Genomic DNA, 22,052 nt, shown 5'->3' with positions numbered 1-22,052 from the left:
CAGATTTCCCTGACTTGCTATTAGATAGATAGAAAATCCTTATTCATTTAAGTTATTTTGATACATAGAAACTAATGGAATAATGTATTCATTCTTTGTATTAGATATCAGAACAGCCAAAATCGTCAGTGGAAGAAGCATTAATCTGGCACTTTCATACAGAGGACGCCAAGCTCTAAAATGTGTTGACTTGGAAGAGGAGGTAAATATTACTTTTGGTAACGTGTGTAACCTCCTGCTACTGTGTGTGTGTGTGTGTGTGTGTGTGTGTGGGGTCATGGGGTGTCTAGGTGGATAATGCACTGCTGCACTTTCCTCTGCCTTGACTAGCACTTGGGTGAGGATGTAAGTGACCAGCGTGCAGGCGCGGGCTGGGAGAGGCATGGCCGGGGGGCGCACAGGCGGCCACATCACATGAAAAGGGATGCGGCCGCGTCATTGATGATGCGGCCGCATCCCCTGTCATGTGATGCGGCCGCCTGTGCGCTGACGCGGCCGCATCTGATGTCATCAGATGCGGCCGCAGGGGAAAGCTGCCCCCTGCCCCCCAGGCCAGCCCGCCCCTGCCAGCGTGCCTCCGCTCATGTGAATGTTACAGCAATGTCTGCTAAGTATAGATACAGGTTGTGCAGTGTGGTGATGCAGTGTAATAGAAGTAACAGTAAGTTGAGCACCAGACCAACTGTATAATAAAATAGTACTCCTTTACTTACACACCTTCTTCACTCTAGCACAATACTTGGGTTGCAAACAGTAAAATAGATATGTACAGCTCACATATACTCCTAGCACCTCCTGCACAGTTCTTAAGTGAGTGACATGGTTGTGTTAATAGCATAGTCAAATGTAAAATGTTTTTTAGCGCACATTCATTTCTCTCAGCTGTGGTCAATCAACCCTCATCTGCTTGGGTAATATCATTCACTTGGCTCTGGCAGAGTCTTTAATGTACTCTCAGCTGCAACTCTCCTGATACTTCCTCCTGTGGAGCAGCTTTCAGCCCCTTCAATATACACAATGCTGCCTCTCTGCTCCCAGCAGCACCCCATTCTCCATAGGGTGTCTCTCTATTTTATATGGGCTGCTTGGATTGGGACTCTTTCTTGGGGTTACTTTATTGGAGATTCTCGCCCAAAGGTTCTGTGGTGTGCAATAAGGTAAGTGATGATACTAAATCACTTACCACATTCAGCACATATATGTTTTTTACCTGTATGTGATCACTGGAGAGTAACCAGAACTAAGCTCTAAGTAAATATTTTACCTCACTCCTTGCAAGTGTAGTTTGTCTTTTCAGGCAATTTTCACCTCTCTTCATGTTGCCTCTGTGTAATTTCTTCCTGAAATCTTTCCCATTACACTCCAATACAAGTCTCTCTTTTACCTGTCTCTAACTGACTTGTGGGGGTATATTTACTAAACTGTGGGTTTGAAAAAGTGGAGATGTTGCCTATAGCAACCAATCAGATTCTAGTTATTTGTTTAGTGCATTCTACAAAATGAGAGCAAGAATCTGATTGGTTGCTATAGGCAACATCTCCACTTTTTCAAACCCACAGTTTAGTAAATATACCCCCTGCTGTCTATTCTGTCTCTGACAGCACTTTTTTCCTATGCTTTCTATTATTTTATCCTCAAAACATTTCACTCACATTCTCCCTGTCTTCCTCTGTATCATAATGTACTTTGTCTTTCATGGCAGCTGGCCATGGACCCACTTCCTAACATTGAGGAATTCGGGACCGCCTACCCTCTAACTCTGATTTATATATTGTTTGTTTTGGAACGCCAGGCTATCTTTTCTTTTGTTTACACATACACAGTGGTCTTAATTGTCCTGGCTAAACTTTTTCAAATTATTTTATTCACTTGTACACATTTCATTAAGTTAAAGAAGTGTGCCTTGGTTTCACTGATCGCTAATAACATATACAACTATAAACATAAAAGGTTCAAGAGGTTATCAGACCCAAATATATTAGAGCTCACCCAGATTCTTTTAGCCACATTCTGCAGAAAATGGCTGAAAAGCAGTGAATGAAAGTATACATGCGCAATGACATCACAGAGTGTACTGCATGCCCCCAACACTAGGAGAAAAGAGCCCAGGGTTTGGGTGAGACTCTAACAGAGCCTTGATCGTCCTCATCCTGGCTCCTACAGATAGGTGGGTACTCATTTGAAAGAAAGTTCCCTCTTTCAAATTAGGTTACCCACTATCACATACTGTCTATATCTACACTACAGCAAATAAGAAAGAGTCCAGGCATATGGGAATGCCTTGCAAGATCTTCCCTCATCATGGCTGCTATTGGCATGTTAGTACCATTGGGAAATTTTTTCTGGTAATAACTTGTGATCACCCAACAACATATCCACTACGCTACAGCAAATTAAGTAGAGCAAGTATACATGCCAATTTGCATATAAAAAGCAAAAAAAAAGAAAAATATAGTCTCATATTTTTCAGAAGACCTTTGGCTTTTGAGGAAGGTTTTGCTTTCCATATTGTTGAAACTTTTTCCAAACATTTATAAAGATAATATGCGATTTCCCAGTGTTATTTTACCACATTCTGAGCATTCGACTCTAGGCTTATAAAGAAATTAATTATATTTTTGAAAAAAATAAACAAAGGGGCTGATGCTGAGGTGGATGCATATGTGTTTTTAAAAAAACAAAAACACTCAAATCATATGCATGTAGAAATAACAGATTTATGTCCTTATCTCCATAGGCATAGACATCTGAAGATCTATCCAGCTCTACATCAGTAACATATGCGCCAGGTTTCCATCAGGTGTACACCAGATACATTTACACCCAACCAGGTCTTAAGCAAACATTTGTTTTGATAGTAAAAATTCCATAACCTATTAGGTTTTAATTAAATTAAATAACCTCTATAATACAGCATGTATTCTCTTCCTCCTTGTGTACGCAGACGCAGAACTAGCAAACTGTGGGACACGGTGCAGGGAGGTGTGGAGGAGAGAAATTGTGCCCCTGACCCTCTGTATCTGCCATGCAGCGGGCCCCATTATCTCCATGGGCCCCAGTGCACTGCACCTGCCCCACCAATAGTAGTTCCGCCTCTGTGTGTGCAAATAGAAGTAGCAAAAAATTTGCTAAAATATATGGGCATAAAATCATATAATAGAGGCAAGACCAATAAAGAAAGAAAGAAATATCAGCCTCAGAAGGTAATCCGCAATCCGCACACATTTTTCCTTCCTGTCCTGCCACTCCAAATCTGCATACGGATGTAGGGTTTTTTGCAGTTGTGGGCATGCACAGTACAAGTTTGCGTACACCCAATTCAGCATGAGTCCTAATGTCTTCTGAAAAAACAGAGTATAATTTGTGTGGGCACTGCACAGAAAAAGTAAAATTGGTGTTTGAATATGACCACCCAAAAAGTGTCAAAATCATCTCTACAGTACACAGGCATTGGAGGATTGAGAATTTAAACTGATGCTGGAAAAAATTCTGAATGTAGCCTAAGCAGCATCTAAACTGTAGGCTGGTCCAACATAAAAGTAGGCAAAGTTATGATATGCTTGGGATACCGACACTGAAAACACCTACAAAACAAACCCGAAACCTTAAATCAATGACCTCTTAAACCTACACTTACCTTCTCACCTACGGAGGACATTAACGGAACAACTGGTATGCGACTGCTGCAAAATCCGAACATGCTGGTTGCTGGCACTTCATTGTGACATCACTGAAGACAGTAACATCTACATATAAGCAGGTATGTTACTGTTAGGGGTTGGGATTTGGGTTAGGGTTAGGCTGTGGCTTTGTGAAATGTCTGTGACGTCACAATGAAGCGTCAGACTCCAGCATCTTCGCATTTTGCCCCAGTCACATACCCGTTGTTTCGCTCATTTCCTCAGTCGGTTACAAGGTAAGTGTACATTTTAATAGGTCGTTGATTTAAGGCTTCGGTTTCTTTAGTAGGAGTATTGGGTGTCGGTTTCCCAAGCATTGGGATACTGTACCCAACCCACCCAGCCTACCCTTCCCTCCACTACAATAGAGTGGTATGCAGGTCCCTAAATCCATGCTATAGGAGGCACTCACAGAGGCCTAGTGCTATGGTCCTAAGGTCCTATGTGCTGCGAGCTGAGGGCTAAGGGATCGATTTACATTCCACCTCTTTCTCATTCTTCCTCCCTCCTTCTTCTTCTCCTTCCTCCTCTTTCTTCCTCCTTCCTTCTATTTCCTCCTTTCTTCTCCTTCATCCTCTTTTCTCCTACTTCATCCTCCACCCTACTCCTTCATCCTCCTCCTTCACCCTCTTCTTTCCTCCTCTGCCTTCCTGATATTTTGCTTAATTACTTAACCTCAGTCACGTGAAAGTGAGCAATAGTGGGCTGGGCCCTAATTGCAAGAGTGTATGCTGAAATCCGATTGGAGTAGCTGAGCACACAAAGCATGGACTGATCAACAGCACAAATAATAAAGCGGCTGGATCCTGGGAAAGCACAGCTACTAAGAAGCAGACCAATGTCTGGATGGGCCTAGGTCGGCCTCATCAGTTCAGCAACTACACAGTAAAACAATAATGAAATAAAGCACATATGAAGGGTTTTTTTTGCCCCATGAACCACTGGTCTTCTGGGAAAACTAGCAGTAAGGCCTATGGACAATCTGCTTCTGAGGGGGGAGGTAAAATAATCTTCAACGGTTGTGGGCTTGAATTGTTTTTTTGCGAAACCTTCACAAACCTTCAATTACAAGCAGTTCGCTAGTCAAGGTGTTCATCATCATCATCATCATCATCCACTACTTACACTTGCCCTTGACCACCCACAAATAAAGCAGTATCTGCGACTATGTCCCTGTCTGAACTCATACGCAGTTGCTTGAACACGCCTTTACAGTACGTAGCCTCCATTGAAACACCCCTTCCCTTCCACCTCATGCTTCTTCAGGATAAGGAGTCATAAGAGTCAAAAAGTCTACGGTCTGAATTGCTGCAGTTGCGTACATTCACAAACGGGCATCTGACTCTTAATCAACCCCTGAATCTCTAAGTGATGGCCTAGTTTAAATAATATTTTTTACATATGACATACAGGGGAGGTCTGCATCACTAGAGTATTCTACATTTGAGTAAAAATAAGTTGATCAGTAAATAGTCAAAATAGTTACTTACCACAAGACTGTTCTATCAAATTGTCAACTACATTGGGGATACGGTGATGGTGGTTAATGTACTAGACTAGGAACTAAAGCCTGTGGAACTTTTCAAATTCTAATAATGTATCTCCCTACTACATATTACTTTTGTTTTATTTCTTTTATCTGCAGATTGTTTCCAAAGGAATTCCAATGTATGCAAGAATGATACATTCAAGTAATGGGAAAAAACATGCTATACCATATGGAAAGCATCACCAGGTATTGGTAAAGCTTTTTTAAAGAATGTTTTATTTTTGTTTGTTGCTCTGAAATGTGTACCATAGGTTTATTTTGTAAAATATAATTTGAAAGTATGACAAATTTAGACACATTTGCCCTAATTTTCTTTTGATTTAGGTTTTGTTAGGTAATTCAATGCAAGATAGAGGCAGGAGAGAAGTTCAAACAACTGTGAGTTTATTTGAAAATGTTGAAAACATAGGGCCTGATTCATTAAGGAAGTTAAGTAAAAAAAAATTGAGTAAGTAGTCTCCAGGACAAAACCATGTTACAATGCAAGGGGTGCAAATTAGTTTTCTATTTTACACATAAGTTAAATACTGTCTGTTTTTCATGTAGCACACAAATATCAACTTTAAATGTCAGTGTACAAATAAGCTATCAAGTATTTGTGTGCTACATGAAAAAAACACAGTATTTAACTTATGTGCAAAATAGAAAACTAATTTGCACCCCTTGCATTGTAGTATGGTTTTGTCCAGGAGACTACTAACTCAATTATTTTACTTAACTTCCCCTAATGAATCAGACCCATAGAGAGTAACTGATAATCATAAATAGAGAAAACACAGTTAGCTACTAAAAAAGAAGCACAGAACAAATGGCAGTCTCTGACAGCTGTAATGAATTAAAGATCACCACAGACACTGGCAGACTAGTACTTTACACATACTTGCCAACTCTCCTGGAATGTCCAAAATTCGGGTTGGTCTCCCAGATTCCCGGGAGAGCAGGAAAATATCCCGCAAACGGCATCTTGCTGTCAAAAACGACATTTATTTTGCGGGGGCAGGGCCAAAATGACGAGATTCACAGCACCGTACCCCTCCCGCCCTCAAACCACGCCCCTCTGCCTGGGATCTCCCGGAAAGAAGTTTTAAAAGGTTGGCAAGTATGACTTTACACAGAATAATAAAAGTTCAGGTTGTAAAAACAGACATAGTATTCACACAATGCAATCTTGGTAATGGAGAGCTTGATTCATTAAGAAAGGTTAAGCAAAACATTTAGTAAGTTTTCTTACTCAAGTCTTCTGGAAAAAACCATGTTGCTATGCAAGGGGTGCAAATTAGTTTATTATTTTGTATATAAGAAAAATACTGCCTGTTTTTTCATGTAGCACACAAATACATGATAGCTTATTTGTACACCGAAATTAAAAGTTGATCTAGGCATGCCCTACCCCAACTATAAATCTGTCATCACATTTTAAATATACCTCCCCCTCCAATGCAACATAGTTTTGCCTTACTTGCTTACTTTTGCTTAACTTTCCTTAATGAATCAGGCATGGAGAGTTTCCAATATTCCTGATCTCCTGAAGGCAGCAAAATTCAGAGCGCAACTGAGACAAATCCAGTGCCCCTCAGTGCAGTATCTGCAGGCAGATTCATATAGAAAGATATTCATCCTACCCAGCAGGATATTGTTCTACATAGCCAGTTTCATGTTCAAACTGTGCTACTCACAAAGAAAATTCAATGTTAAATGAATGCCAGAATGATGAGTTTGAGTAGTAATGCTGTTTTGCAAACAAAATAGGAATATGCTGACATACATTGACAATTTGTCTGAAAAGCTATACAAACTAAAACATGTTGAATCAGCGCTAATGCAGTGGTGGATACGGGATGCGGTGGGGGGGTCAAGGCAATCCCCCCGCCTAGCAGGTGCATGATGTCTGCGGCCGCACAATATGTGCAGGTCCGTGCCGCCAGACAGAGAATCCTGCCCTGCCATTCTTATTGCGTTTTAAACACATTCTGTGCCTGATTGTTTCTGCCTACACGGACCTGCACATAGTGTGCGGTCACAGACAGCCCATTGATAGAAATAAAAAAAGGGAGCGGGGACTAAATCGACCCCCCCCCCAATTTTTTGTTATATATTTTCTTGATTCGGCCCTGCTCTAATGGCATTTAGTGCAGAAGAATATGAAAAGTGTATCTACAATATGTTTGTGTACAATGCCCACTAATGCATGGAATTTGGAAAATGCGACATTCTAAAACCTTAAATACCTCATTAAGATTTTGGAATACAGTGGTGTGATTTCCAACCTAAGAAACCATTGATGTTATTTTGCTTGTGTTAGACTTATGCATGGGAAGTTCCCTAAAACTGGGAAGAAAACATGCATCAAAGAATGTTTTTCATTTTTAGTTCCTGTTAGTCATTACTGCTGTGTTCTAGAACACCTTACACTTTTTTTTCATTATTCTCATTCTAGTATATCTTGTCAGTTGACAGAGCACATCTAAACAAAGAATTGCTTAGTGGTAAGTATGTCTTTTTAATTTTATTATGTTTAAATGTAAAATGTATTAACATATATAATCAAGATTTTATTAAATTCTAAGCATGACACAAAAAAAACAAATGCAACAGAGATAATTGGTGGAATATAACTTCACAAGTTGAAACAGGAATGTTATAGAAAAATCTGTAAATAAAATGTTAGATGTGAAGCGTTAACTCCACCTATAGACAAATAAAGGATATTGGGCCTGATTCATTAAGGAAAGTTAAGCAAAAGTAAGTAATTAAGCATAAAATGTAGTTACTCAAGTTATCTGGACAAATCCATGCTGCAATGCAAGGGGCACAAATTAGTTGATTATTTTGCACATAAGGAAAATACTGTCTGTTTTTTTATGTAGCACACAAATATTTGATTGCTTATTTGTCCACTGAAATTTAAAGTTGATCTAGGACATGCCCTACCCCAAATATAAATCTGCCATCACATTTTAAATTTACCTCCCCCAATGCAACATGTTTTTGCTTTACTTACTTATGCTTAACTTTCCTTAATGAATCAGGCCCTTTATCTTTATTATTAGTCCTGAAATGCGAAGTTAACAGAGTATTCTCTAGTAGGCTTCAAATCTAAGCTGGCCCCTGTAGCATGTTTGATATACAAAAAACAGACAAAAACAAAAATTAACTTTATTTCCTTTAATATAGCAACATAATTAAACAAATGTGCATTGTCGTGAACATAGCTTGCAATTATTTATAAGGGATGAATCATAACTGCAGTATAAATAGGTTGTCTCAAATGAATCCATGGATCAATTGAGCTGTTAAATTGTGAAGACAGAGAGTCTGATGTAAATGTATTTGCTGGCATTGCACATCCCAGTGTGAGAAGATAACCATGTAGCAGCAGCTTCAAAGATCTCTTGCGGTTAGTCTTGGACACTTGAATAGACTTGGTGGGGCCGATCACAGTTGGAGATCCTTGTAGGCAGCATGTGAAAGCCTATACAGGTATATGGAAATATGAGCTTCAAAGGAAAATGTTTTCATAGTTCATATTTTGGGGAATCTGGGTGCCACTACATACTAAGGAGCACAAATCACACCAGGGTTGTGAATGACAGGTACGGGGGGTTATCCGGGAACAGCTAAAATCACAAATCTTTGGAAAAGGTATGTCACATTGCCAAAATGTCATCATGTTTGGTATCAAAAGATGGATAGAATCATAGAGGATTTATTAAGGATAACATTTGATAGATGTGACCCTTTTATAGGAAAGTTAGATCACATAGTAGAATTGGTTAGTAAATTAGGCAACATGCAAATGGTGATTGGAAAAAGTGTCCCAGGCCACAACCCCTGGGGGCAGGGACAGGTCTTTAAAATGCTGAGATGAGACGCAGAAAACTGTCAGACTTTTTGGGAAATCAATTCACATTGATAAGCTGTCCATCTTCCAAGCCAAATTTCCCTTGGCCAGAATGCAATTCATGTAAGTGCAAATCTGAATGTAACCCCTTTTATTTTAAACTGCTTTGCTTGTTATGTCGATCTATTAATTGTTGTTCATTATTTTTTTTATCTGTATGCCCTGTATTTTTGTATATTAAATCTATAATTTATTATATTGCGTCCTTGATACTCTAACGAATCCATTAGCCTGTTAGAAGAGAGCTCAACCAAGTTAACCCTTGGAATGCCAGTGTGTGATTTGTTGATACATTTGATTTACAAACTGTGTGTTCTTGCATTTACATTTGTGTAACAGTCTGGAGGTGTGAAGAGGTAACCCTTTGTGTGCTGGTGTGGGTCTTGCTAGTCTGGGAATAACTAGAAGCCAGTGTGGGACAGTGTATTGGGGTCCTAATGCCCATATTCAATAAGTGGTGGCAAACCTGACGTGTCTGGGGGTGTGAGAGTGCTGTGTTTGGGGTTGATTCCGTAGGTCTATAACCTTTGTGATAGGTAGAGATAGACTGTGGGCTAAAATCGTGTGTGACCTCATACAGTGAACACCCCAAAGTCACGGCAGCTGGGAGCGTGTTCATGACATACATGTTATAGATTATAGTGTCTTTTTGTAGTATAAAATATATATAGTTTTCAACCCTTCAGTGTGCCTGTATTTTATGTCCAACACCAATGGTTCTGCTACAATGAATGTGACTGCATCCACATTTTCTTACAAAAACTGATGAATAAGAATTAAAATGCAGCCTCCATTGTATACAACCATTTATATATCATAATTTACAGTAATAAGAATGATTCATAATTGTAGTGTGACTCACCTTCTTGGATAAAACCCAAACATGAAAATCATCAATGATGTTTTAACTTACTATGTTTTGGGATCCAAAATGTATTTGGAATGGCCTGTTTATTGTGCACTTTGAAGTTACCATGGCATGGGCAATGTTTCTTATGTTCCTGCTACACACACGATTATTGGACAGATCCACCCATTCGAAACCTAGATTGAGCATGGGATCCCATGAGGGCTAGTTAGAGCAGCCAGCATACGTCGGCTAGATTTTTGAGTATACCCAAAAATGATTCCAAAGATTGACGGAAATTTTCAAATATGTTGATATTATGGGGTCAAGCAAAAGCCAATAAACGGGCAATTAGCATCTTTGTAGTGCTGTACTAAATGGGCTATATCTCTCCTGCTCCCCTCTTTCACTTTACAATGATATAGACAAAAAAAAGTAGATTTTTATATATATTTTTATAGTTTTTGCTGTTAGAACTATATATGCTCTATGATTAAGTGCATCATCTTTGTTGGTAAGAAATGAAAAAACAATTGTAATGCATAATGGGACTCACATAGAGTTGGACATTTACGTCCCAAATGTAAGCAGGAAAAGATGCAGACATAAAAAAGCACATCTTCTTGCATATGTTCACTTGAACGTATGTCAAGATGCCTTCAGCTGTACATCACTTGCATATGCACCAGGAGTAACAAGTGTGCATACTTATGCCCCATAATAACATGATAGCATAGAAATGTGCTTGACAGTGTTAGTAGCAGAGCTGTCTTTATGCATGATCACACTGGGCAATTGCCCGGGAGCCTAGGTGCGTAAGGGCCCCATAGGCTAGTCAACTTTTCAGAATATTATTCTGGGAAATTTATTCAGACCCTCTTTATTAAAATGTTTGGGTGGACAAATCAACTCAGTATCAGCCGTTATATGTACATGCGATCTTGCTGTTGCGAATACATATCTTGTCCTTGACAAAAACATGTAGAAATACTAATTATCATGTCCTAACAGTCATGGCCAAAAGTTTTGTGAATGATACAAATATTATTTTGCACAAAGTCTGCTGCTTCATTTTTTATGATGGCAATTTGCATATACTCCAGAATGTCATGAAGAGTAATCAGACGAATTGTAATTAATTTCAGAGTGCCTCTTTGACATAACAATGAACTTTATTCCAAAAACAACATTTTCCCTGCATTTCAGCCCTGCCACAAATGGACCAGCTGACATCAGGTCAGTGATTCTCTCGCTAACACAGGTGAGAGTGTGAGACAAGACTGGAGATCACTTTATCATGCTGATTGAGTTAGAATAATAGACTGGGAGCTTAAAAAGAAGGGTGGTGCTTGAAATCATTGTTCTTCCTCTGTTAACCATGGTTATCTGCAAGGAAACAAATGCAGTCATCATTGGGGCTTCGCAGGCAAGGATGATGCTGCTATTAAGATTGCACCTAAATCAACCATTTATCGGATTATTTCTCATATATTCTGGATCCATTTGGAGCTCTGTTCCGAGTAAAGAAGATTATTGATCACTCACAATTTTGCCTAAAAATACAGCCATGAATAAACAATGGTAGCAAAACAACTTCCAAGAGCAACTTCTCCCAACCATCCAAGAACAGTTTGGTCCGAACATTGCCTTTTTCAACATAATGGAGCATCTTGCCATAAGGCAAAAGTGATAACTAAGTGGCTTGGGGATCAAAACATCGAAATTAGGGTCCATGGCCAGGAAACTCCCCAGGCCTTAATCCCATTGAGAACTTGTGGTCAATCCTCAAGAGGCAGATGGAGAAACAAAAACCTGCTAATTCTGACAAACTTCAAGCATTGAGTGGCAATCAGTCAATATGTGGCCCAGAAGTTGATAGACAGTATGCCAGGGCGAGTTGCAGAGGTCCTCAAAAAGAAGGGTCGGCACTGCAAATATTAACTCTATGCATAAACTTAATGTGTCAATAAAGGCCTTTGACACTTATGAAATGCTTGTAATTTTACTTTAGTATACCATAGCAACATCTGCCAAAAAGGTCTAAAAACTCTGAAGCAGCAAACTTTGTGAAAACCAATACTTGTGTCATTCTCAAAACTTTTGGCCATGACTGTACACAGTGAAAATTGTGCACGTGCCTTTGGAGCTCGCATAGTGCAGCGCAAGGGGAGGAGGAGAAGAGGAAGGTTAGAAGAGCTGTCCTGCCCTTCACACCTTATGGCCTTCACAATCTTTGAAATGTAAAGTTTGTTAGACAAATCTTTGTATAGATCATGAACAGGGCCGCCGAGAGGGGGGGTGGGTACTAATTACCCGGGCCCGGGCATTCTCAAAACTGTTGACCATGACAGTATATAAGCAAGACAAAATCAACACACATCATTTTTTAAACCAATTTTGAAGACATTCTCTGCAAACAAATTTCACAAATGTTTGTGTTGATCATTTCATTAATAATAAATAATTCATAGTAATTTCGTACTGTGCCGTCTCCATCTATATGATTTACCAACTGAGTACCATTTTTATGTTGAATTTCTTGCTTTTCAACTTCAAGGTAAATGTTTGTGTTGATTCATCTCTGCTGTATAGCATGTTTTCTTAATGTCTTAACACTGATTTTGTTGGAGGTACCAATAAATGTAAGCTTCATTTCATTGAGGATTACATTTTATTTTCCTGTGAGTGGTTGTGTAGTTAGGGCCCCAGTACACTGCTTTGCCCAGGGGCTCTATAATGCTGTTAAGACGGCCCTGGTTAGTGGTAAATGCAAAAGTCACAGTTCCCTTTATGTACACAATATCATTATATAATCAAATGTCATATTCACAACAGGGAATAGTGTCTTGACACATTTTAATTAAATTACATATACTTACAAATGCAAACTATATATACAATTTAAATTGAATTGAATTCAAACATTTGTTGTTTTCCCCTTTAGAAAATCAAATGGGATTCCTCTTTCCTATGGTAGTCAAATTGGAAATATAACTTTAGTAATGCGAATAAACAACTGCAACTTCATGTAATATAGCAGCCACACTATTGAATTTAGGTACTGTCAGCTAGAGGAGTCCATATACAATCATCCAGTCAGAATCGGCTAAATAATAATGCTGCTGGTTGTAATCAGCATAACTGTCTCATTGCACCAGCCCTCCAGTACCTGCAAGCGGTATGCCCCCTGACAGGTGTATATGCGCCTGCATCCAGGTCTAGCTGAATCACATTTACATTAACACAACCTTACTACACAGGAATTCGACCTTACCACACATGAACACGCCATTACTACCCAGGAGCATGACCTTACTACACAGGAACAAGCCCTTACTACACAGGAACACTCCCTTACGACACATGAACACACTCTTACTAACCAGTAACACGCCCGTACTACACATGAACACTCCCATACCACCCAGGAGCATGACCTTACTATACAGGAACACACCCTTACTACACATGAACACACCCTTACTAACCAGGAACACGCCCTTACTACACATGAATACATCTTTACTACACATGAACATGACCTTACTATGAAGATACGTGGTTCCCAAATCACTCAGACACAGTATTAGAGGAAAAATAGAAGGATGATTTATTTTGCAGAACAGGATTAAATACAGCACAGCCCCCTTAATAATAGCAGGTCCAACTAGTGAGGAAATCGATTCAAATAAATCCAGTGAGATATGTTCCACAGCGAATCTCTGGCAGAGCATCACCTCTTGGCCAAAGTCAGTCACCCTCTCTCAGTTCCCAGGCAAGCCTCTTTTATCACCTCTTAATCCCACCCTGGGAACTGCTTAGGGCCATCTTTCCCATTGGGCACGCTGGGCAACTGCCTGGGGGCCCCCATAGGTAGGGCTCTGAAGTAAGCTCTGAAAAGGAACAAACAAGGAAAAAAACCCTACCTTTTTTTGCGGTCACGCAGTAGCGATTAGGCTCCATCCGTTTCCCTTCTCTGCGCTGAGCTCGCACTGAATGTCGGGCGTGACGCCATCACGTCCGGCATTTTCAGTGAGGAGGAGCCACACCGTGACGAACAAGCAAGCGAGGAAGAAAGGAAACAGAAATGTAGAAAAAAGAAGAGAAGAATGCGATAGAAAGGCAAGTGAAGTGGGACTAATAGAAGAATAATGGCAGGCACAGGCACATTATCTAATACAGTGGTGTGGGGACTGGGGGAGGGAGACCAGAAGGCGCATGATGAAAGTGGCAAATAAAAGAATAATGGAGAGCACAGTATCTAAAACAGGAGCAGGGGGAGACCAGAAGCATCATGAATGTGGCATATAGAAGAATAATGGAGGGCACAATTTCTTATACAGTGGTGTGGGGGTGTGTGGAGGTGGAATTTAACCCCTGAAGTGCTTTTCCAATGAGATGTTAGTTCCATCACTGATACTTCCTGATAACAACAGGGCTAAAAAGTGCAGGAACATGCCCTTACTATACAGGAACACTCCCTTACTACACATGAACATGCCCTTACTAACCAGGAACACGCCCTTACTACACATGAATACATCTTTACTACACATGAACATGCCCTTACTATACAGGAACATGACCTTACTACACATGAACACGCCCTTACTATACAGGAACACGCCCTTACTATATAGGAACATGACCTTAATATACTCTTCCTTTGCTTGCTCATTCCTTCCCTTCTCTGTTCCGTCTCTACAAGCATATGAAATCTTAAGTGTAAGATGAGACAAAATCTGCCTATGGACATATTCATTTTTGGTGCACGTATTAAGTACAGAAATGCATATTTTAGGCAAAACAGATGTACATCCAACTGAACGTGAGCCCCAATGTATTTAGGCAAAGTTAATTAAATGAAATGTGAAAAACTAGCGGGAAATTGATATGTCAATTTTCATTTGAGGTGTTAACATTTACTCTAAATTATTCACAGCGGCAGAAAAATATTCAAATGTGAAGTTACATTTTGAACACAAGTTGAGTTACTGTGATATTGACTCCGGCACAATGGCTTTTCACAGGTAAGCAGTACTTGCATTAAGAGTCTTGCATTAATGAATTTTACACTTCATGGCTTGATATACCCCTTTGTTTGTTCTCCTTGATTACCGTTCACTACAGCTTGAGTGGATAGGGATCATTTGTTCCTCAAAGTAAACAATATGTCGGTACACATTGCATACAGCATTCTTGATCTATCAAGTATTTGGCAAAGTTTCATTGTGTAGCATATTTGCTGTAGGAGTACATGATCCCTATTTTAACAGTCATTGAAGCTACAGTTAGAACAGTGGAACGTGAGTAAATATAGAAACCCTTACTGATGTATACCATCTTTGTGTCTTAAAATAAACTATCAGATGGTTTTCAATTGCTCCCTTCTAGATAAACCTGAATCCTTCTTAATGATATGTGGGATAACTTATGTGAATAAAAGTACCACAGTATCCTTTAAGATGTTTCCATATTCCACAATCCATGGCATTGTAGAAACTTTCCATTTTTCAGAGAGACAATTGCATGCACATAACTTATGCTTTATATTAGGGGTGTGCACCGGCCACTTTTGGGGTTTTGGGTTCTGATTAGCTTGAGGTTTTGGGTTCTGATTGTTTTGCCAAAACACCCCACGAAAGGTTTTGGTTCTGGTTTTGGGTTCTGATTTTTTTTTTTTTTAAAAAAGTGCTAAAATCCATATTTATTTTTTTTTTCCACTCCTACACTATTATTAACCTCAATAACATTCATTTCCACTAATTTCTAGTCTATTCTGAACACCACACACCCTTACAATATTGTTTTTAGTCCAAAAGGTTGCACCGAGGTAGCTGGATGTCTAAGCTAAGCGACACAAGTGGGCGGCACAAACACGTGGCCCATCTAGGAGTGGCACTACAGTGGCAGACAGGATGGCAGTTTGCAAGAGTTTGCTAGAGGTGCAAGATGGAATTGTCCTTGGGCCCTCCCACCCACCCTGATGTTGTTGAAATAGGACATTCGCACTTTAAACTACGTTCACTGTTCCTGATTGGTTTGTTAATCTTTGGTACTAATATTTCTGGACTGCAGGAACAGTGAACGTAGTTTAATCTTTGGTACTAATATTTCTGGACTGCAGGACTATCTCTGATCGAGATTGTGGAGGAAATTGACGAGGAGGGTGTTGCTGGTGTGGATACAACAGGACCAAGGGATTTAGGTGTCCCTGGACTGCTGATGGTCCTAGCCACAGATCCTTAACTAAACACTGAATTATGAAGGTTCTTCAGGTGACGTATAAGGGAGGTTGTCCCTAGGTGGCCAAGATCCTTACCCCTGCTTATTTGAGCTTTACATAAGGTACATATGGCCACACATTTGTTGTCCGGATTTGGATAAAAATAACTCCAGACCGAAGAGGTGCATTTTTTGGTCTTCTGCCCAGGCATGACGATGGGCTTTTTCATCCCATGGACAACAACTGTTTCCCCCCCTGGTGCCTCATTTAAGATAACCACATCAGCATCCTCCTCGTCAAGTTTCTCCTCAGCGCCAGCTACATCAATATCCTCCTCCCAGTGTACAACATTGACACCTTCATTAGCCAAATCTGTAACTGCATATGCTGGAAGGATCACCCACAGTCCAGAGGGCATGCTGCAAATGGTGGAAGGAGCCACCTCTTCCCGTACAGTGATGGGAAGGTCAGGCTTCGCAACCACCAACACCCTTGGACTCGCCTTGGGGATTTGTGATGACATCTCTTTAGAAGGCAGAGTTGTTTGCTGTGTTGTTGCTGACAGCATAACTCTTTTAATTTTTTTTGAGGGGGGGGGGAGGAGGGCTTAGATCCTTGGGTGAAGCTGAACCACTAGTCCTGAACACGGGCCAGGGCCTAAGCCGTTCCTTGCCACTCCGTGTCATAAATGGCATATTGGCAAGTTTATGTTTCTCCTCAGATGATTTCAATTTTCTTTTTTTGCTACTTTTAGTGAACTTTGGCTTTTTGGATTTTACATGCCCTCTACTAGGAGATTGGGCATCGCCCTTGGCAGACGACGTTGATGGCATTTCATCGTCTATGTCATGACTAGTGGCACCAGCTTCAGCATTAGGAGGAAGTGGTTCTTGATCTTTCCCTACTTTATCCTCCAAATTTTGGTACTCCATTATATGCAGCACAAGAGAGCGTACCCCTAAACCACACACACTCAGCAAATCCTTTACAAATTATCTGCGGCACAGGAGAGTACCACTGGACTGGAGTTATACAGCAGTACCTATTTTTTGGTACAGCAGCAACAGTGAACGTAGTTTGACTTTGAAATAGCAGTACCCATTTTTTGGTACAACAGCAACAATAAACGTAGTTTGACTTTGAAATAGCAGTACCTATTTTTTGGTACAGCACCAACAGTGAACGTAGTTTATATAAACTATATAACGTATTTTTATATATTGCAGTACTAATATTTCTTGACTACAGGAACAGTGAACCTATTCATATATTTCAGTAGAAATTTTTAGAGACTTTTTTCTTTATAATTTTTTTATATTTTTTTTTATAATTTTTTTATTTTTTATTTTTTTAGAACTTTTTAATAATTTTCAAATAACAATGCCCTTAGCAGGACAGAGCACAGGACACAGGCAGCACCACTGGACTCAGCACAGGATCTCAAAGGAAACCACTGAAAACAAAAGCAGGACAGGAGCTCTAACTACAACCTCCCTCACGAGTTTTCGCAGCCAGAATGAATATGGCGGCCGCGAGCGGTGAATTTATGACATCCGAGTCTCGCGAAATCCGACACGAGACTTGGATGTCATAGCCTCGTTTGGGATTTTTTTCGCGGGCGGAAGTACCCGAACAGTGCTCGGATCCCGTTGGATCCGCACTGTTCGGGTGGGCTCGGATTAGCGAAATCCGAGCCCGCTCATCACTACTTTATATGTGGTTGATTGAGTTGATTTCTGATATATCAAAAGCTAATAATTTAAATAAAGTGTGGGACAATATCCATTACTTTATTTCAATGTACTGGGTAAAACAAATAGCATCTGGTAAGTGTAGGGATCACACGTTCCCCCTTTGGCCACCCAAAGCCTTTGTAATATTTATTTTCCCATAAAGTAAAATAAACATAACTGGAATAGGCTTATTTAATTGTTTTTATCTTGTTTGGGGTTAAAGTGAAGGACTTAAGATATTATGGCCTGAGAAAGCTTCAGGAGAGATTGGTGTCCTAACATTTCATTTCAAAATCATGGGAGCCCATCTGTAAAAGCCATTGTGATTTCATCTGATTGCTACTTTTCATCTTTAGCAGTGGTTTGTTGGTGCTTGTTCAGTATTTTGTAGGCATAGAGGGCAATACCTTATGTATAGTTAATAATGTGTTGAATTAAGCTCTAGAGTTACTAAAATTACATTTTGCGTTTTGGGTGAAACTAAAATGAGCTACATGTGGTGGAAACAGCATTATTAATTTGGAATTAGCTGCAACTGTAACAAGGCCACCATCATTGATGCCCCTGGCTATCAATCAAATCTAGGGCCAGGAACCATATTCCTTACATTAGTCAGTGCACATAATATTCGTACTAACATTTATGTATTAAGAGTGGACGCTCCTGTATAAATACCCTGAAAAACTGATGTTGATTTCACAATGTGAAATATCACAGAGCACTGTTCTCACATTTCTTTGGAAATGTCAGCAGTTAACCTGTCAGCCATTTCAGTGTCGCAATTTAGTACCCAACCTCATCCCAGTCTCTCAAATGCAATGTAAACTAGAACTGGCCAGTATGTGCGTACAGCATGCAAGAGCATGTAGTATTTACCCTTCATTACACCCTTGCATTGCAACTTGGAATACTTAACTTCAAATTTTGCACCTGGGCAAAATTTGCACCAAACTCTAAATTAGCACCTTTGAATCTAATTTAGTTTAGATTAGCTGGACATAAATACATTTGCATGTGGTCACACAAAATTTCTCACACTGCACATATGCACAACTTGCACTAGTATTTTGAGGTGCATGTATCTAATACTTACAATCCCTTGCACATCAAGATTCTTATAGGAGGCATTTAAATGCAGCTGCAGTAGAGTAATGGCAAGGAGATGCACATTATCTACACCTCCTGAGTGGCTTGTGTATTTAGAGTTTGAATTATGATTGACTTGTGTGTTTTGAAGGCATACTTTTTGTGCATACACAAAAGTAGGTGTCAGTTTTACACTTGCCATATAAATACAAGCATTCATGATGGATAATAATCCCCATTAATGAACAAAAATGTAAAGAAACCCTATTTTGAATAAAAACATATTTAGTCCTGGTCTTGGATTTGTTCACAGGATTTCGGTCCAAATGTGATGTGTATTTTGCTAATGCCTTTTTTTCAAATATTTACAATTTACAGTAAAAATAAAATTTGCTGCCATTTCGCATTCCATATTTTGAGGGTCTCAGCGATATGAACAATATGCTCTCTACTGATGTAGTAGGGACCTGAACCCCTGTGTCTCTCTAGTCCAGTAGGTTCACTAGGGAGACAGGTCCTCAAGCTTCTCCCGATGTGGTACAGGATCACTGGAACAAAGTTTTCAGCATGATATAGGTCTCAGAGACGGAGGTGCAGGCAACAGAAGCAATGGAGCTTGAGGAGACAGAACTCCAACATCAAGCCCTTTCCAATCCACGACCAAACCTGGTACTCCTTGCAGGCTTCTTTTAAGTGGTCCAAAATTCCCATGAGTGGGATTCCACCCAGCAAAGTTTTCCTAGTTCCTCAGAATAGGTTACTGGCAGGGAGAGCATCTAGTTCCAATTCCTGGAAAGCACATATACCCACCTGGCTCCATTTAAGAATATGGGTTTTCCTTAAAACAGCAGACAGAAACCCCCATATCAAAACACACTAGCTCTTTACACACAGGGAAGGTGGTCCACCTGGTTGCTAAATCCACCTTCACCAGTAATGCAATATACAGTCTTCCAATTTACTGGTGATGATGAGAGCGAGGATGCCAGCAGCAAAAATTGCATAATGATGAATGATTCATTCACAGAGAGAGAGTTCTTGTTTTAATGGCAAGAGGCATATGTTGTAGTCTTAGATGAGAGTACAAACTCGTCACAGCCCTCCTATACACTTGGGTATGGCGTCATTAACAGAGCTAGGTGAATGCTGGGTTGCTGGATTACTGTGCCCCTTTCACCAGTGTCTAGCAATAGTCTCAGTGTACCAGACCCTTGACCCTTGGCATGTCTTTGACTATGAGTGTTGGTGTTCCCCAGTGCTTATTGCTTCAGAGTCCATGTCCTTAACCTTCTTATGCTTCTTTGCCTCCAGTGACTACTACAACCTGTGCTAACCAAAATTTCTGGATCTGTTCTGATTACATAGTGTACCAGACCCTTGGCTTTGACTCAGATCATGACTATAGATGTTTCCTGTGTATTCACACTCGGCACTAAATCTTGCATGTTACAATATATCTAAGGAAAGTGATCTCAATTCTTGGTGCCAATTTTCCAATGCTAATTTCAGTGTAGACTATAACATCTAATGCTATGCAAACTCCAATTAGCCTCTTCCTGGAGATATTCCTAAGTTGTTGCAGTTTACTAACCAAGGGCTTTGATCCTCGTACAGCCGTCAGGCATTAGGGTCCATTGCCTGGAACACTAGCTGTGAATTTTTTTTTCCAGCATTCATTACATACATAAACAAACTAAACAATATAGAAAAAGAAGTGCTGAAACCAGTGCTGTAACTACAGGGCATAGGGGTCTATTTAACAAGCATTTTTCCTGTGGTAAACCCCCGAAAACAACAGTTTTCTTTTCGGGGGTTTACCGTGAAATCACTTTGTACCATGGAAGCATCGCAGCAGATATCTCAGATATCTGCTGCTTTGCATTTCCTATAGTTTTTCTGAGCACTCCCCATAACAGTGTATGGGAAGTGCTCAGAACCGCTATGTATGAAAGTTTAATTAGAGAAACTTTTCTCTTTTTACATGTTAATGTACGTCATCTGAAGCTGGCGTACATTAACATATCTGAAAACTTTCGCGCTGTCCAGCTCTGTTCTGAAGAGCAGAGCTGGACAGCGCATGTGTGGAGGGATCATGTGATCCCTCCCTGTCAATCATCCTGCAGTTTTCCGGCAAGGATGTTACTGCTCATGCACCAACTATTCAGTCGGCACATGCGCACTAACAAAAAAAGACAAAAAAAAGACAAAAAAAAGGAGAAGATCATCGCAGCCTTGAAAAATGAGAAAAGACTGCGATGATCAGGTGAGTCACTTCTCAGGGACAGCAGTCTTTCGGCACTGCTGTCCCTGAGAAGTTTTTTAATACATAGCCGTTACTTTTCAATCCTTATCAAGGAGATAAGGATTGAAAATTATCAAGTCAAAAAAACGAAGGGTCATAAATAGACCCCATAGAGAGGTTGTTGCCACCATGTGTCCCAGAGGTAAGGGGGGCCCAGCAATGCTGGATCATTGGCCCTCCTCACCTCTGAGGTCCCACTCCTCCCTGAGGTCCCTGCTCTGTGGGTGCCTCTGCTGAGCATGTGCTCGTTCGGGAGGCTAGAGCAGCATCACCATACTGATTTCACCAGTATAAATTATATGGGACCTGGAATTGTTATATATTGTCATGAGTCCTACCACAAAACCTCTGAAAAAGTTAAACTGCAACTTATGTATTAATTTATATTTTAATATGAAATGTTATTTTATTTTTTGTTTCTTGTTCAGGACGCAGGGAAACCTAACACAGGCAAATGCAGATTTGATTGTGGGATGTGATGGTGCATTCTCTATTGTACGAAAGCAATTTATGAAGAAGACCCGCTTTAATTACAGCCATGTATATATTCCTCATGGTTACAAAGAACTGACCATTATTCCAAATAATGGAGAGGTAAGGGTTAAATTTAAAATCGCATATTGCATAATATGCTACACCAAATAAAAGCACACAAAAAAGTACCTTTTATATAAGAAAAGCTAAAATACCATTTTCAAATGTCCACTTTATTTTGTGTAAAATCTATT

At 40.0% G+C, this 22,052-nt stretch overlaps 1 protein-coding gene across 2 annotated transcripts in view; it reads left to right on the top strand.

Annotated features, from left to right (window-relative positions):
• KMO (kynurenine 3-monooxygenase) overlaps positions 1 to 22,052 on the top strand; it is a 106,561-nt gene that overhangs the window by 25,962 nt on the left and 58,547 nt on the right. For both annotated transcript variants that reach the window (XM_075200697.1, XM_075200698.1), the window contains exons 4-8: positions 105 to 202; positions 5,326 to 5,415; positions 7,667 to 7,715; positions 14,920 to 15,007; positions 21,753 to 21,918. In XM_075200697.1, the coding sequence (XP_075056798.1) occupies positions 105 to 202; positions 5,326 to 5,415; positions 7,667 to 7,715; positions 14,920 to 15,007; positions 21,753 to 21,918 (491 nt within the window). The remainder of the gene's footprint in view (positions 1 to 104; positions 203 to 5,325; positions 5,416 to 7,666; positions 7,716 to 14,919; positions 15,008 to 21,752; positions 21,919 to 22,052) is intronic.

Source organism: Mixophyes fleayi, chromosome 3 (assembly GCF_038048845.1).
Source record: "Mixophyes fleayi isolate aMixFle1 chromosome 3, aMixFle1.hap1, whole genome shotgun sequence".
Taxonomy (NCBI): domain Eukaryota; kingdom Metazoa; phylum Chordata; class Amphibia; order Anura; family Limnodynastidae; genus Mixophyes; species Mixophyes fleayi.
Note: the sequence above shows the minus strand (reverse complement) of the source record. Positions and strands in the feature narration are given on the sequence as shown.